Source organism: Staurois parvus, unplaced genomic scaffold, assembly GCF_062004578.1.
Source record: "Staurois parvus isolate SC_StPar_1 unplaced genomic scaffold, SC_StPar_1.0 ptg000897l, whole genome shotgun sequence".
NCBI lineage: Eukaryota > Metazoa > Chordata > Amphibia > Anura > Ranidae > Staurois > Staurois parvus.
In genome coordinates this window covers 1,226,540-1,243,294 of record NW_028318693.1, presented here as the reverse complement: position 1 = coordinate 1,243,294, position 16,755 = coordinate 1,226,540, and the positions used below count along the sequence as shown (strand labels likewise).

The following is a 16,755-nucleotide window of genomic DNA, read 5'->3' as shown; positions in this document are numbered from 1 at the left end:
TTGTAAACTGCTAAGAAAACTGTCTGTGCTATATAAATCCTGAATAATAATAATTCACAAATGTTTGTAGAAGCAGTCTGTATGCCTAGGTGTTTGATTATATACACCTGTGGCCATTTGAATCCAATGATTTGGAGGGGTGTTCCAATACTTTCAGCAATATAGTGTATGTGTGTATAATGATATACACTGCTCAAAACAAGGAAAACTTTTTTAATCAGAGTATAAACTCAAGTAATTTAAACTCCTGGGATATTGATCTGGTCAGTTAAGTAGCTGAGAGGGTTTCAGTTTCAGTTGTTTTTGTGATAATAAAATTAACAACAGGTGCACTAGATGGGCAACAATGAGGTGATCCCCAAAACAGAAATGGTGTTGCAGGTGGAGGCCACTGGCATCTTTTTTGTTTGCCACTAGTTTTGCACTTGGCTAGGGTCAGTGTCACTACTGATATGAGGACATGGCATGAAGCGATACCTGGACCCTACAGAGGTTCCCATAGGCAGTCCAGCTCCTCCAGGATGGCAGTTCAATAAGTGAGAATGGAGAAAAGCCTGAATTTTTTCTCACAAATGCTCCATCAGCACTAGGACTTAAGAAACCTCCTATAAATTGTTAACAAGATGTTATGCTACACCGGGTCGGTTAAAGAGGTGCTTCCGCCAGACGTCAGGCCTATGTTGGCTTTGTGAATCAGCCGAGGGCTCCCTGTTAGATATTTGGTGGCAATGCCCAAGGCTTATGCCATTGTGGCTCAACATTTGCGGTTGACATACTCTATTACTGAGACTGCATTAGACTAAACCCCCAAATGTTGTTTCCTCCATATCTCTGAGTGCTCTTTGAAGTCATATAAGCAATCTTTGGTATGGCACCTTTTGAATGTGGCCAAGTCCCTAATCCCCAGGCATTGGAAAACCACTCATGCCCCCTCGATTCAAGACTGGATAAGAGAGGTTAACATCATTCAGGAGTTGGAAAGGACATTGACTATGACCGATCACATGGTTGCCAGATTCCATAAACTATGGTCCAATTGGTATGCTTTCACTTTCTCAAAAACATATAGAGGGCCAATGGGTGATTAACTCTTCGATGTGCATATCATGCTGGTGGATACTTGACTCCGCTTGCGGAATTAGATCTGTTCTTATGACTGCTGTTTCTTTCTTTCTCTACTAAATCTCCTTCCTCTATTCATGCACATTATTATGTCAGATTTGATGTTTGTACTTGCAATTTATAAACGTTTTAATCTGTGAATGCTCATGTAGAACATTGATCTTATTGTACTATTAAGTTTTTCCAGAAGCCAACTTTGTTACTGTGTACTACATGACTTCATAACATGCAAATCTTTTTTTTTTTTTTATTTGTAGTTCATTGATGTTTATATGTTCTGCTTTCTAAGAATACAAATTATTTGTTAAAAATAAATAAATAAAATATTCCACCCTTACTCCCCATGTAGAACAAAATATAGTCTCTTATTCTCATCAGGAAGGGGTCAAATGTGCTCCTAGGCATGCATAGCCATAATATTTCTCCCATTTCTGAAAAGATTATGGGCATAATTATTTTTCTACATGGGGATCATGGGTGGATGGTTGCAGATACACATGTCAACACCCATATTTGACATGTTTCTCCTAAGAATATGGGTATAGTTATTTTTTTCTATATGAGTATTATGGGTGGCATCACACATCTGGCTATAGAGGTCTCACCCATGAGCCTGTTTTTTAAAATTGAGATGTGCGTTACTACTTATCTTTCTATTAAATACCTTCACAGTACACACTTAGAGGTTCTGTGTTTCTTGGTTTCCCTTCTGTAGAGTTATACTTCGCTCCTACACAGCTTGCCCTTAGTGCCTACTGAACTACCCTTACCCCTGCCCATTTGGAACTCATCATACATACATAGACTGCCACACCATGCGCCTGTTATCGCTTTTGCAAATGTGTTCTTAGGCATGTTTACCATGTTATTCCACCCATTATCCTCAGAGAAAAATTATGAATCTTCAGAAATAGATCAAATATGGTTCTTGACATGTGTATCCACCATAATACACCCATAATCCCTATGTTGAAAAAGAAAAAAAAAATCTAATCTCATATTCATATCAGAATGGGGTCAAATGTGTTCCTAGGTGTTTAAACATATTACACCCACAAATCCCATATAGAAAAATAACTATACCCATATTCTTAGGAGAAAACTCAAATATGGTCCTTGAAGTGTGTACCTGCAATCATCCACCCATAATCCCCATGCTGGAAAAAAATAATATTCTAATATCAAACAGGTCAAATGTGTTCCTAGGCATGTTTACCATGATATTCCCCCATAATCCCAGATATAAAAGCAATGTTACCCATATATTTAAAAAGGTGAAATGTAATGTGTATGGGATGTGTAACCTTTATATTCCTCCCATAATCCCCATACAGATCCATAATAACCACATTATCAGAAATGCATTAATTTTTTGCTTGGCGTTTGTACTTTGTAATCTTTAGATATAGAACCGTTTTAGTAAAACGGTTGAAATGTAATGCTTTCCACATCTCATACTATATGAAATCAGTAAATCTATTCCTAGTAATATATGGAGTAATGTTTCCATGATTTCTGTATAATTTCCTATGATGCCATGTTACAGCCGCACATATATCAGTCAGTGAAGAGTTAAACATTCGCCTCTACTACGTGTAACAATGTATCAAGCAGAGCAGAAAAGAGAAACAAGAAAATCCTTCCCGTCTATGTGTGTAATATAGTGACACCTAATGGGAGTGTTGAGCATTGCAGCCAATCCTCCCATCCCCCCAATGTGCAGGTTAGTCCGTCCCTAGAACGAATGTCCAGTGTAAGTGTGACGTGTGGGGGACCTCTAGCGGCAATACAATGTGATGACAGCTCAGTGATTGGAATGGTGGGCGGCTCTTAGAAGAGCCTTTGTGTCCTTGTTGGGATGATGGGGCCCCGGGGGGCGGGGGGATTACTTGGCGCTGGTGTACTTGGTGACGGCCTTGGTGCCCTCGGAGACGGCGTGCTTGGCCAGCTCTCCGGGCAGGAGGAGGCGGACGGCGGTCTGGATCTCCCGGGAGGTGATGGTGGAGCGCTTGTTGTAATGAGCCAGGCGGGAAGCTTCGCCGGCGATGCGCTCGAAGATGTCATTGACGAAGGAGTTCATGATGCTCATGGCCTTGGACGAGATGCCGGTGTCGGGGTGGACCTGCTTGAGCACCTTGTACACGTAGATAGCATAACTCTCCTTCCTAGTCTTCCTCCGCTTCTTGCCGTCCTTCTTCTGGGTCTTAGTCACGGCTTTCTTGGAGCCCTTCTTGGGCGCCGGCGCAGACTTGGCTGGTTCAGGCATGATCAGGGTTCACCACTGCTTGGCTGGCTGCGGGGAAAGTGTGCTGGAGCCGCCCTCATGTGCTGCTTTTATAGGCGGCCTATGCAAATGCGTCTCATCTCACCTAACTCTTCTATTGGAGGACTCGGTCAGGTGATGGAGAGCGACGTCACGCTTTCTTTTCTCAGTTACAGATTGGTGTAGAAACAAGTCTGAATGCTATTGGCTGTATTGAAAAGCAACCAATCGCAACGTGTGACGTCAGAACATGGAGTGTATAAAGGAGAGGAAGCGGCTGCTGGGGCCTATCTGTGTGTGATTCGTCAGTCATCCCATCATGTCTGGTCGCGGTAAACAAGGAGGCAAGGCTCGGGCTAAGGCCAAGACCCGATCGTCCCGGGCCGGTCTGCAGTTCCCTGTCGGTCGTGTTCACCGTCTGCTCCGGAAGGGCAACTATGCCGAGCGGGTCGGGGCCGGAGCTCCCGTCTATCTGGCCGCCGTCCTGGAGTATCTGACGGCTGAGATCCTGGAGCTGGCCGGCAACGCCGCCCGAGACAACAAGAAGACCCGCATCATCCCCCGACACCTCCAGCTGGCTGTCCGCAACGACGAGGAGCTCAACAAGCTGCTGGGCGGCGTCACCATCGCCCAGGGAGGAGTCCTGCCCAACATCCAGGCCGTGCTGCTGCCCAAGAAGACCGAGAGCCACAAGGCCGCCAAGAGCAAGTAATCCCCCCACAGGATCCCCTTCTATCCGCCAACACAACGGCTCTTCTCAGAGCCCCCCACATCTCCATACAAAGGGCGGACATACGTTGTCAGTGATGTGAATGTTCTTGTTCCATGTATAGGACAATGTGATCTCATTACAGGGATTGTCCTCCATACTTTAGTTCTGATGATTTCCTTCTGGAGATCATATATACCGAACACGCATCCTCCTCCCCCTCCAGGAACAGATCTCACCTTCAGTCATCAGATGTATGGTTTTCTATGAAGGGATCTCTAAGATCTGATTGGTTCAGCAGTAAACATTCCCGCCGGAATTCTATGCACGATCCTCTAACATTGAGATGTAATTCTTCCGGAGAACATCGATCATCGGCCCCTTCATCTCGGGCAGTTTAATGGACCAAGAATAGGAAATCCGTTGAACATCTTCATGTCAGATCGGTTCCAGCTTCGATTTGTAATTCAGAATACAGAATCCGCCCCGCTATAGAGATCAATGGAGAGTCTACGGAACAAATATTTTCTGGGCGGAAGACGGAGACAGATCTCAGGATACATTTATTTGGACTCATCAGAAAGTTATTGGCTGATGGAGGGAACGCCCACAACTGTGATTGGCTCAGATTTCACATTTCTGCTTTTAAATTTTCCCGCCAGAATGGTGTAGATCGTTACAATTAAATATTCATAATTATTATACCGCCAAATCCGACCCGGAGAACAAAGGAGATCATCAGATGAGACGTTTATGCGAGAAATATCAACACTTTAATTCCAAGCAGATTCATCGATCATTCCGGAATGACTATTTACATGATTCAGTAATCTAAGTCCAAACACTTCTGTAGGTTCTATTTATTCCAAGTCCTCAAGTCCAGGATCCCCCACTGCTATATATAGAACATGATAGGGAGATGATTTATATTGTAGATCTCTTCCTTTCTATATGATGGGAAATAAAGTATTGTACATTTCATGATCAGATCTGTACATGTTCATGTCACTGACCCATAATAATCCTGACACTGCCATATATATATATATATATATATATAGCAAATATTTCATGTCTGGACAATAATAGTGATAGATAAAGCAAACAAAAACAGTCCTTTTACCTCTTTGTATCCGCAAAATCAAAAAAATGTTTAACTAGAAGCTTCAAAGTCAAGGAAATTCTCTGCAGAAATTGCTGTGACCCGCCCTGCCAGGACTTATAAACAGGAAAATAGGACATCGTTTTTGTTTTTCCTTTTCAAATTAATATTTAAATCATATGAAATAAACACAATAATTAGTGATTGTAGTCTCTGTTATGAAATGTGAAAGATTAATATTTTCGAGGACTAAACAGAAGACCATTGAGAAGGAGGAATATAAGTGCCTTCTACAGATGTATTGTTTTTGCCTCAAAGTTTCTGACACCATATACACGAAGAACATTGTAATGAATGGGTGTGACTCCGCCTCTTCCCAGGAAGTTTCCCATCTGGTCCGCAAAGGATGTATAAAAAGAAGGCGGGCCCAGCCCAGAGCTCAGTCGGTGTTTGCAGCAGAGAAGAGTCGTCATGTCTGGTCGCGGTAAAGGAGGGAAGGGTCTGGGGAAAGGCGGCGCCAAGCGCCACAGGAAGGTGCTCCGGGACAACATCCAGGGCATCACCAAACCCGCCATCCGACGTTTGGCCCGCAGAGGGGGAGTCAAGCGCATCTCCGGCCTCATCTATGAGGAGACCCGCGGAGTGCTGAAAGTCTTCCTGGAGAATGTCATCCGCGATGCCGTCACCTACACCGAGCACGCCAAGAGGAAGACCGTCACCGCCATGGATGTCGTCTATGCTCTCAAACGGCAGGGACGCACTCTCTACGGATTCGGAGGATAAATCCTCATAACCCCCCCCCCCCCCTTCATCATCACAAAGGTCCTTCTCAGGGCCGCCCACCTTCTCATACAAAGGGCTATTGATTGATGATTTCCAGGGTTCTATCTGCTCCTTCTGGGGGGAGAAGGATTGCCGCTCATTCCAGTATTGGAGGGGCGATGGAACCCGCTAACCGAATATCACTTATTTAGAAACTTTGTTACAAAGAGGAAACCGATTTGGTTCTTCAGACATGTCATGTTTTCTCGATTCATTGCACATATGTATCTGGCAGTGTTATATCTGTAACAGATACAAGTCTACAATATAGCGTTCTCACAGATCTGATCTAGAAATCTATAATTTCTTATAGTAATGTTTTACGTGATTCAGTAATCATCAGGATCTATTAGTGGATATTGCTGACTAATCGATAAATCTGCTTTGAATGAAAGACGTTGTCTCCATCAGCCAGTAATGCTTTTCTTGCGAGGAAAAAAACATGTATTCGGCGATTTTTATTCATAGTGCAGGAAGTTCAACAAAATCAATAAACTGAGAACTCCATCTTGTCGGATTTTGTGTACATTTGCAATGCTCTTATGATTTTTCTAATTGCAGAGCCTGGAAGGATTGATCGATCGATTTTCTGTATCGGATTCTGAGGTAAAGAGGGCGGATTGTCTAACGTTCCATAGAACTCCGGCGGGAGATTGGAATTTATTAAGCAATGACAGTTATAGGCTTTTCATTTATATAAAACACCCAAATAGTTTGGGAGGAAATTATCTGATCAGGAAGATTTTTTTTTTTTGTTTACAAACGATTTTATTGTACATGAGTAGACAGTAAAACAACAGCACACTTTAAAAGTGATATTGTCAGCAAAAACAAGGCACTTTTGAAAAGTACAATACATAAAGGTATATTAACATAACAAAGAAGATAAGAAAAAAAAGAGGAAGTTACAAGTGCATGAAGTACGTAAACGACAAAATAGGTTAGGTGATACACCTGTCAATAGTACATGCCAGCCAACTTTTACTGGGGATGTTATTAAGCATGTAATAAGTGTCTGCAATCTCTCCATGACTCCCATTTTTTATTGTATAAGTGCAGCTTATCCAGTAGGGTATAATGAATGCGTTCCATAAGCATTACAGTGTCAATTCTGTGTAAAACGGAGTCTAAGGGTACAACATTGGACCTCCAATGTAGGGCAATAGACCATAAAGTGGCAATACATAATGTGTGTATCAATCTCAGATTGGCATCAGAGACCCCTGGGATATGGGCCCCCAACAAACAGGTCTGCATGGACAATCGTATCGGGGCGCCCGACAATAAGGTAGCGACCTCAGAAATCCTACGCCAGATCAAAGATATGGTCGGGCAATCCCAAAATATATGAACCAAAGTACCCGTGCAGTCACAGCCCCGAAAACATAGAGGGGACGTTTGTGGAAACAGTACATGTAGTCTTGACGGGGTATAATACCATCTGGTTAGAACTTTAAGGGCCGTCTCACGAACCGAAAGAGATCTAGAGCTCTTGCATATATTATCCACCATGGAATCCCAATCCTCATCCGAAAAAGTGACGCCACAATCCTCCTCCCATTTTCGTCTGTACAAAGGGGGAGCATGAAAAAGACAGATCAAAAATTGGTGATAAAGATTTGAGATAAGACCCCTACCCCTGGGAGAGTCACGGCTGACACGTTCAAAAAAGGAAATCGGAGAGGATGGGGTAAGGCCAAAGCGCGCCTCAAAAAAGTGCCTAATCTGTCTATAACGAAGGTACTCGCGAAGAGGAACATCAAACAACACGCGCAGCATATCAAAGGTAATATAAGATCCTCCTCTTTGGAAATCAGACAATCTGATAAAAGATCGATCATACCACCAACGAAACATATGAGGGGAAGAAAAGGCTACAACAAAAGTAGGATCCCCAAAAAATGACACACCTGGGGGAATAGAAGAGACTAAACCCAATTTAGATTTTGTTTGGACCAAAGCGTCAGTGAGTGAGTCACTATGGAGTTATGAAAAACAGTCGATCGGGGGGAGATGTTAGACCATAAAATTCCCGGTAAATAAAAAGGGCGTATCGACTGAGACTCAAACTTGATCCACGGGATTTGAGAGTTAATAGTAGCCCATTGTGACAATTGCGCAAAGCGAGCCGAGAGATAATATAGCCAAAAGTTAGGAAGACCGAGACCTCCCGACCGTTGTGAGCGATACAAAATGGATGAGGCAAAACGTGGATGCTTATTTCCCCAAATAAAATTATTAATAGTCCGCTGAAAATGATCCAAAAAGGTTTTTGAGACCGGAACTGGAAGTGCTCTAAAAAGATAAAGCAATTTGGGCAAAACATTCATTTTAACCGCCGTGACTCTACCCAGAAAGGAGATATGATAACCGTGCCAGATCTTCAGTAGAGTAGAGAGACGCGATACACATGGTGGATAATTAGCCGCAAATATATCCGAGTATCTGGGAGTGAGGTTAATCCCCAGATAGGATATCCTGTCCTTGACCCAGCGAAATGGGAAAGAACTACGGAGAGATGCACTTAGGGAGTCAGGAACATTAACAGGCATGACCACAGATTTGGTAAAATTAACGGTGAGACCTGACACTTTGGCAAAATCGTTCAATACAGCACACAAGTTAGGTAAAGAAGTCAACGGGTTAGTAATAAAAAGCATAACATCATCAGCATACATGCTCAATTTAAAATGTGAAACTAATAATGAATAGCCAGAAATTTCCGAATGTGATTTAATCGCCAATGCCAAAGGTTCCAACACCAGCGCAAATAAAAGGGGTGAAAGAGGACAGCCCTGGCGGGTACCTCTACCCAATGTAAAGAAGTCAGAGTTACAGCCAGGAAGCCTAATTCTCATTTTAGGAGAGTCATACAGGGCATGTATGCCTGCCAAAAAACCCTCACTAAAGCCCATTTTCTGTAGCAAGGAGAACAAGTAGGGCCAAAGAACACTATCAAAGGCCTTGTTTATATCCAAACTCATCAACAGAACCTCTTTGGAATGTAAATTGGCATCTTGAATAACATTTAGAGTGAGACGAATGTTATCAGTAATAAATCTGTCGGGAATAAAACCCGACTGGTCTGGAGAGACCAAAGAGGAGATGACAGGGGCCAACCGGTCCGCCAAAATACGGCTAAATATCTTTAGATCATTATTCATGACTGAGATTGGTCTATAGTTTTGTGGCAAACAGTGGTCCTTCTGTGGCTTGGGTATTAGAGACATGTTAGCCAATAACATCTCCTCAGGGAACTTACCCCCCTGCAAAACATCATTAAATAAAGTTATCAAGTATGGAGCCAATGTAGAGGCAAAATGTTTATAATAGCTAGCGGTAAATCCGTCAGGACCCGGCGCAGTAGAGCGCTTGAGCGCACCTATCGCACATGTTATTTCCTCTAAAGTACAGGGGGCATTAAGAGTGACAATCTGAGAGGGTGTAAGGGCAGGGAGGGGTATAGAGTCCAGCCAAGAGTCCGACAGAGGGACAGAATCCGACTGCGGAGGAGCTAGTAGTTTTGAATAAAAATGTTCGAAAATACCCAAGACTTCCTGAGGTAGAGATGAGATAGCACCCGAATTTGTGCGTAATTTATACACGTGTGGGGGGCGCAGAGAGTGGTTCAACTTCCTTGCGAACATGGTAGATGCCGAGTTGCTATGTAATAGGAATGAGGCCTTCGACCAGCGAAGGGCCTTTTCAGTTTTTTGGGAAAGCAGGGCATTCAGTTCCAAGCGCTTTTGGGACAGTAGCTGTTTATTAAGCAGAGATGGATTAGCGACATGGCTTCTATAGTGTGCTTCTAATTCTCGGGTTAGAAGTAGTATTTGCTGCCAACGTTTTCTATTTCTGGATGAGGCCATGGAGATAAGTCGGCCACGTAGGACCGCCTTGTGGGCTACCCAGAGTGTGGCTGGGGAAATATCAGGGGTTAAATTAGATTGAAAATATTCCTGAATAGATGTAACCACTTCCTGGCGAGAGTCGATATCGGTTAGCATAGAATCATTAAGTCTCCAAGAGAAAGGAGTAGGTGCCAATCCCACAAATGTGATAGATAAGGCCACAATACTGTGATCCGACCAGGGGCTCAAATGAATGCAAGCTACCCTAGAATTAGCTAGTAAAATTGGGGTACAATATATATAGTCTAATCTAGCATAAGAGTCATGTGGGTGGGAATAAAATGTGTAATCCCTGGCTCCGGTGTTCTGCGCTCTCCAGGCATCCACCAACTGGAGGGTATCTAATTTCTTAGTAAGGGATTTTGGGAAAGCCTGGGAAGAATGCGAGGGGGAACTACGGTCCAAAAGAGGATTTGCCACCAGATTAAAATCCCCACCCACCAAGAGATGAGGGGACAAAAACCTATCCAGAGTACCAAAAAATTTTGAAAAAAAGGTAGCTTGAGCTGAATTCGGTGCATATACATTAGCAATAGTAAGTTCTCGACCTGAAAGGGTGCCTTTAAGAATGATAAACCTACTGTCCGGATCACGATACGCATGTTGAACCTCAAAGGGGAATGAATTATGTAGAAAGATGGCTACGCCCCTACTCTTGGAGGAATGCAGGGTATAATACCCCTGCCTATAAGATCTATGAAAATATGTCGGGTGTTTTGCAGCTGCAAAATGTGTTTCCTGTAATAAGATAATCTTGGCTCCCAGTCGTTTATATTGAAGAAAGGCCGTTTTGCGCTTGTTTGGCGAATTGAAACCCTGGACATTATGCGAAATACATTGAATTACCATAGTAAACAGAGCTTATTACTATCATCATAAAAGTATATATTACAAAGATATCCCCTAAAATTAATTGGCTAGACATAGAGATCCGCAGGTCTATAGCAGACAGACGTACAGGTGGCAGAACCAGCCCAGGGGACCCCCCGGCCCCAACATGGGGGCCATGATGTCCATAGACCGACACAACACAATCCTCATGCACTAAAGTGTTGAAAAAAGAGAAGACAAAAAACAATAGAGAGGAGATTTGAAGAGCTCCTACAAATAAGGTAACTAAAGAACATGGATCAGGCTGAAAATTTGTCATACCTGATAAAACAAAAAGTTCAAATATTAAGGGGCAAAATGGGCCCAAACCCTGTCTCCCTAAAACATGGAAAACGGAACTGCCACCCCTCAATCGGGCGGCGACACTTCCGGCCATGTCAGGAGGCAGGGTGGGGTAACGTGTCAAAGAGTTGTGGAACCATAAACCAATGGGCGCAATTAAGAGGGACCAAAGACCCTTGTTATACCTTAACTCGTCCAGCTATCAATGCAAGGCACACACATATTACTCAGGATTATAAAATTAACATAGCAGTAACCATAGAAATACACATCCTGACAGCATAAGATGTAAGAAACAAAATCCCTGTGTCTCAATTCTCGGTAAAGTCATAAAAGACAATAGGCAAGACCAAGGACTGTCAAACAATAGGTAATAGGCAAGTGAGAATGGACCTATCAACCCGGATCCTGTCTGACTCTCCTTCTATCTCTCCGTGGAGATGGGGTATGCCAAATGGGAGAGACACGAGGGGTAGAGGGTGGACGTTGAGGTGATGGGGCATCCGCTAGGCCCAGTTTGGCCAAGATTGCTCTACCTTCAGAAGGAGATGTAGCTATATATGTGCTCCCATTATGTGGAACAATCAACTTAAAGGGAAAGCCCCATTTGTAGCGAATACGAGCTGAGAACAGGACCGTTGTGACTTCTTTCATTTTTCTACGCTTCTCCAACGTGGCCGGGGAAACATCCGGAAAGATTTGTAAGACCGAGCCTTCAAAGGAGATCGTAGGGGTATTGCGAGCAGCTCTGAGTATTTCCTCTTTGGTCAAAAAGTCCCTCATGCACAGGACAATATCCCTAGGTGGCTTGTCAGTAGGAGGTTTAGGGCGCAGGGCTCTATGGATGCGGTCACAGGCAAAAGACCCAGGGTCACGATCCGGGAGGAGTGATTGAAATAATTTGGTCACGATTAAGGAGAGGTCAGACATAGACTCCGGGATTCCCCTGATTCGCAGATTATTCCTGCGATTGCGATTATCAAGGTCCTCCACCTGCGCCTGTAGTTGAAAAAAGGCCGTTTGTAAATGATCATGCTCTCTGGAAAGTTCACCATAGGCCAGGCTAAGTTCATCGTGTTTGGTTTCTAAGCGGTCTGTCCTGGAGCCCAATGTGGCTATTTCCTGAGAGAGAACATTAGTGCTTTTATGCAATTCTGATTGAAATTTGGCGGCTAGTTTGGCGTACATAGATTCCAAGCAGGACTCCAAGTCCCCTTTTGTAAGTTGCTGTGTATTTTCACTGACCAAGGCCGATAAGGGAGCGGTGGTATCCTGTGTGGGATCGGACAGGGATGCTCGCTCTGTATTGACTGGAGACATGTTACAAAGCTCGTGTGCCTTAAGTAGGTATGTCGTGAGGGACTTCTGGGCTTGTCCCTTTTTTTTCTTTGTGGACGGCATACAGGGAGTCTCCTGGGGATGATCAACTGAAAATAGGATAATGAATGGAGATTATAACCCCAGGGGACCTATAACGCCCAAAATAGGTTTAGGGTTGTAGTTACATGAATGCGGTTAGATTCATCTGTGAGAACATTATATTGTAAAGATAATTAGCAAGTCATGGAAGGGTAGAGAGGACATAGATCACAGTAACACGCAGATATAGCACACCGGAGCAGGATGATGGCACCAGATCCCAATCTAGGACACAAGAGGGACAAGTGGGAAGCAGAGGACCTCCAACACCAAGCACAGGGCCCTCCAGGGAGACACTCCACGGGGCAATATCAAGGCCCCAGTAGGCCTCTGAGCCCAACATGGGCTGTGGTTACAGGAGATGGCAGGCTCCGGGGTCAGCAACGTGAGGCCCACTTCCAGGTCACTGCGGGGGGAGCTAATAATAAGAGGGCACCCGCATCCCCCACTCACTGTGACCAGATGGAGGCTCCAGACCGGTGATGTAGGCCGCCGCCACCGCGGGAAGCAGCAAGGCTCAGTGGCGTCTCTCCCCCAGTCCCAGCAATGCAGAGGGCGCCGCGGATGTCCCCAGGCGATCTCCCACAGCCCGGATGGCAGCAGGTGCGGATGGGAGAGCTGATGGGTGGCGCCGGAGCCCCGGCCCGCGCGGCCGCACCAGGCCGCGGACGTCAGCCGCCACGAGGGGCGGAAATATCACCCGGGCTCCGACTCCCCGGGATCAGGGATACTACCCGGGTCCTCCGCCGGCACTCCGTGATCCGCTGCCGCACGGATGGCAGCGGACTTAAAAGCTCGGCACCGGATGGCAGCAGGTGCGGATGGGAGAGCTGATGGGCGGCGCCGGAGCCCCGGCCCGCGCGGCCGCACCAGGCCGCGGACGTCAGCCGCCACGAGGGGCAGAAATATCACCTGGGTTTCGACTCCCCGGGATCAGGGATACTACCCGGGTCCTCCGCCGGCACTCCGTGACCCGCCGCCGCACGGATGGCAGCGGATCTAAAAGCTCGGCACCGGAGCTCCGGATTATGCGGCCGCTCCGGTCGCCATCTTGGACACGCCCCATCAGGAAGATTTTTGATAAATCACTCTATTAGTTTTCTTCCACCCAAAACGTTAATCCTTCAGCTCTAACAAAAACAAAAAAACAAACTGCCTAACAATGTTTGTAATCAGCATTGCTCAGCCCTAAAACAGAAAGATAAGAAACATTGTTTAATTTTGTATCCTTCTGTTTATTCATCTACAGGTCAAAGGGATGAACTTCAATCTGCAGTTGCAGTCAGTTAACAGCAATCTGTCAAATATGTAATTTTTAATGAACTGTTCCTCTGTTTAACTCCTTATTAACTCTTAATTTACTGTAATCGGTCCTAGTTAACTAATTTTTATCTTTCTCCATTGAATTATCTTCATGATTTTTTTTTCTTTTTTATAAATTATTGTATTAAAAATTATAACTTTTTTTAGTTTGCTTTGTTATTTTCACTCCTTTAAGCACTTCTCATCCTCCCGCCTGCCTTGTACAGCGATGTACCGGTATGCTGATGTGACTTTACCAACACAAGGGGACGCTGTGCGATCCCGGTAATCAGGACCCGGTGATCATCTGATCACAATAATGCAAAGCTGTTATGACTCAATCTTAAAACCGTTTATTGATATTTATTTGTACTCTGTATCCCAAAAGCGTTGGAGTTGCCGCCATCCATATGCAGGAAGAGAAGGGATAATGTAAATTGAACAGTGGGGGGTTTAGTATCACTTAACGGGGAAAAGGAATGTGGAGTTCTGGTTTAAGTTGAACGATATCAACACATCTGCCAACTGTGTTACAGTTTCCAAAGCATATGTTGGGATGCAACTTTGCCTGATCTGGCTAAACCATCTGGGGTCTATATATGACATCATGGATACAATTGTAATTTGTTGAGAATTGTTGTTATAAAAATGATTGTTGTCTTATCAAAGGTGACCGGCCCGGACATGAACTTCCAGAGTGTCCACACCCACATACTCTACCTTAACAGCAACATCTTCCCCAGGAGGAGCCTTGACTGAATGCACATTCCTCCATTTGTGGGCAAAAACCTAAACATCTCAAAACAATCTCCTTTTTTGGGCTCATTTTCAAACATGAATACACTGGTGGAAAGCAAAATGCGGGATAATTCATGACAGCTGAGGGAATGCTTGAGACTAGAGATGAGCGAAGAAATGAAAAATTCGATTCGACTGATTCGGCGAATTCGTGGACAATATTCGATTCGAGTCGAATAAATTCGCTGTGAATTTAACTTAAAAAAGGGTGTTTCTAGGCTTCAGAGAGACTTAATATTAGTGCAGAACACTGTACCTTTAATTTAAATGCCCTTGGAGTCTGCTGGGGAAGAGAAATAATACTGTCAGTCAGTATGACATGCAGATGAGTGCCGTCGATCTTAGAATCACCGCACACTTCACTCATTTGGGCAGTCACGGGGCCAAAACCAGAGTGTGGAGCCACAGTGTGGCGGTGGAGGCAGCAGCAATGGGAGGCCATACAGCACCCTATGACAAAAATGGAAACCACCAGCAGTGTGAGGAGACCTGAAAGTGGCACATGGCAGAGTGTGGCGATAGAGACAGCAGCAATGGGAGGCCGTACAGGGACCCATGACACACTCTGGACCTGGCAGCAGCATGAGGAGGCGGTACAGGGGCCCATGGCAGATTACGGGCCTGGCAGCAGCATGAGGAGTCGGTACAGGGGCCCATGGCAGATTACGGGCCTGGCAGCAGCAATGGGAGGCCGTACAGGGACCCATGACACACTCTGGACCTGGCAGCAGCATGGGGAGGCGGTACAGGGGCCCATGACAGATTACGGGCCTGGCAGCAGCATGAGGAGTCGGTACGGGGGCCCATGACACACTCTGGACCTGGCAGCAGCATGAGGAGGCGGTACAGGGGCGCATGACAGATTACGAGCCTGGCAGCAGCAACTTGGACAGGAGGACGTTCAGCTTCTGCACCGTCGGGTGCGTGCTCGCAAACTGTTGTCTCTTGGAAACGGATTCCAAGAAAGACTGCTGACGGAATCCGTGAAGAGGAGTAGCAGGAGAAGGAGCATCTGAACGAGCGGAATATGCCAACAAGCGACAACAGTGGCCCATGACAGATTACGGGCCTGGCAGCAGCATGAGGAGTCGGTACGGGGGCCCATGGCAGATTACGGGCCTGGCAGCAGCTATGGGAGGCCCGTAATCTGCCAGCACCCTATGACAAAAAATGGAACCCACCAGCAGTGTGAGGAGACCTGAAAGTGGCACATGGCAGAGTGTGGCGATGGAGACAGCAGCAATGGGAGGCCGTACAGGGACCCATGAGAGACTCTGGACCTGGCAGCAGCATGAGGAGGCGGTATAGGGGCCCATGGCAGATTAGGGGCCTGGCAGCAGCTATGGGAGGCCCGTAATCTGCCAGCACCCTATGACAAAAAATGGAACACACCAGCAGTGTGAGGAGACCTGAAAGTGGCACATGGCAGAGTGTGGCGATGGAGGCAGCAGCAATGGGAGGCCGTACAGGGACCCATGAGAGACTCTGGACTTGGCAGCAGCATGAGGAGGCGGTATAGGGGCCCATGGCAGATTAGGGGCCTGGCAGCAGCTATGGGAGGCCCGTAATCTGCCAGCACCCTATGACAAAAAATGGAACACACCAGCAGTGTGAGGAGACCTGAAAGTGGCACATGTTTGGGGCATGATTCATGGCGGATTTAGTCAGTTGTGTCAGGAACTGGTGGTTTGAAATCCAGACTAATCCACGCCTGATTCATTTTCACAAACGTGAGTCTCTCCACACTTTGGGTGGACAGTCGTGTCCTCCGCGGAGTTGCAATACCTCCTGCCGCACTAAACACGCGCTCCGATGCCACGCTACTGGCCGGGCATGACAGCCTTTCAAGGGCAAATTCAGCTAGTTGGGGCCAAAGGTCAAGTTTCGTTGCCCAGTAGTCAAGGGGATTGTCTACCTCGGTTGGCAGGGTGCTGTCCAAGTAGGCCTAAGCCTGTTGTTTGAGGTCCTGCTCCAGGTCCACCTGATGCTGCTGCTGCTGCTGCGGCTGGTTAGTAGTTTCCTCACTGCGCTGGTGAAGAAAGCTACTCATCATCGACTGCAGACTGAGGCAGCCGCTGCTGGTGGAGCTGCCACTGCTCCTACCACCCCACCCCTCCCCTGCTGCCATGGCAGC

At 45.8% G+C, this 16,755-nt stretch overlaps 3 protein-coding genes across 3 annotated transcripts; 2 read left to right on the top strand and 1 right to left on the bottom strand.

Moving 5' to 3' along the window:
• Window positions 1–2,942: 2,942 nt before the first annotated feature.
• On the bottom strand, window positions 2,943–3,416 carry LOC149442295 (histone H2B 1.1). The gene has a single exon (XM_089656250.1). It carries the CDS (start codon window positions 3,386–3,388, stop codon window positions 3,008–3,010), a length of 381 nt encoding a protein of 126 aa, XP_089512376.1. The 5' UTR covers window positions 3,389–3,416; the 3' UTR covers window positions 2,943–3,007.
• Window positions 3,417–3,692: 276 nt separating this feature from the next.
• LOC149442294 (histone H2A type 2-B) lies at window positions 3,693–4,155 on the top strand. Its single transcript, XM_089656322.1, has one exon. It carries the CDS (start codon window positions 3,705–3,707, stop codon window positions 4,095–4,097), a length of 393 nt encoding a protein of 130 aa, XP_089512448.1. The 5' UTR covers window positions 3,693–3,704; the 3' UTR covers window positions 4,098–4,155.
• Window positions 4,156–5,667: 1,512 nt separating this feature from the next.
• On the top strand, window positions 5,668–5,979 carry LOC149442293 (histone H4). Its single transcript, XM_089656286.1, has one exon. The coding sequence runs from the start codon at window positions 5,668–5,670 to the stop codon at window positions 5,977–5,979; it is 312 nt and encodes a 103-aa protein (XP_089512412.1).
• Window positions 5,980–16,755: the final 10,776 nt, after the last annotated feature.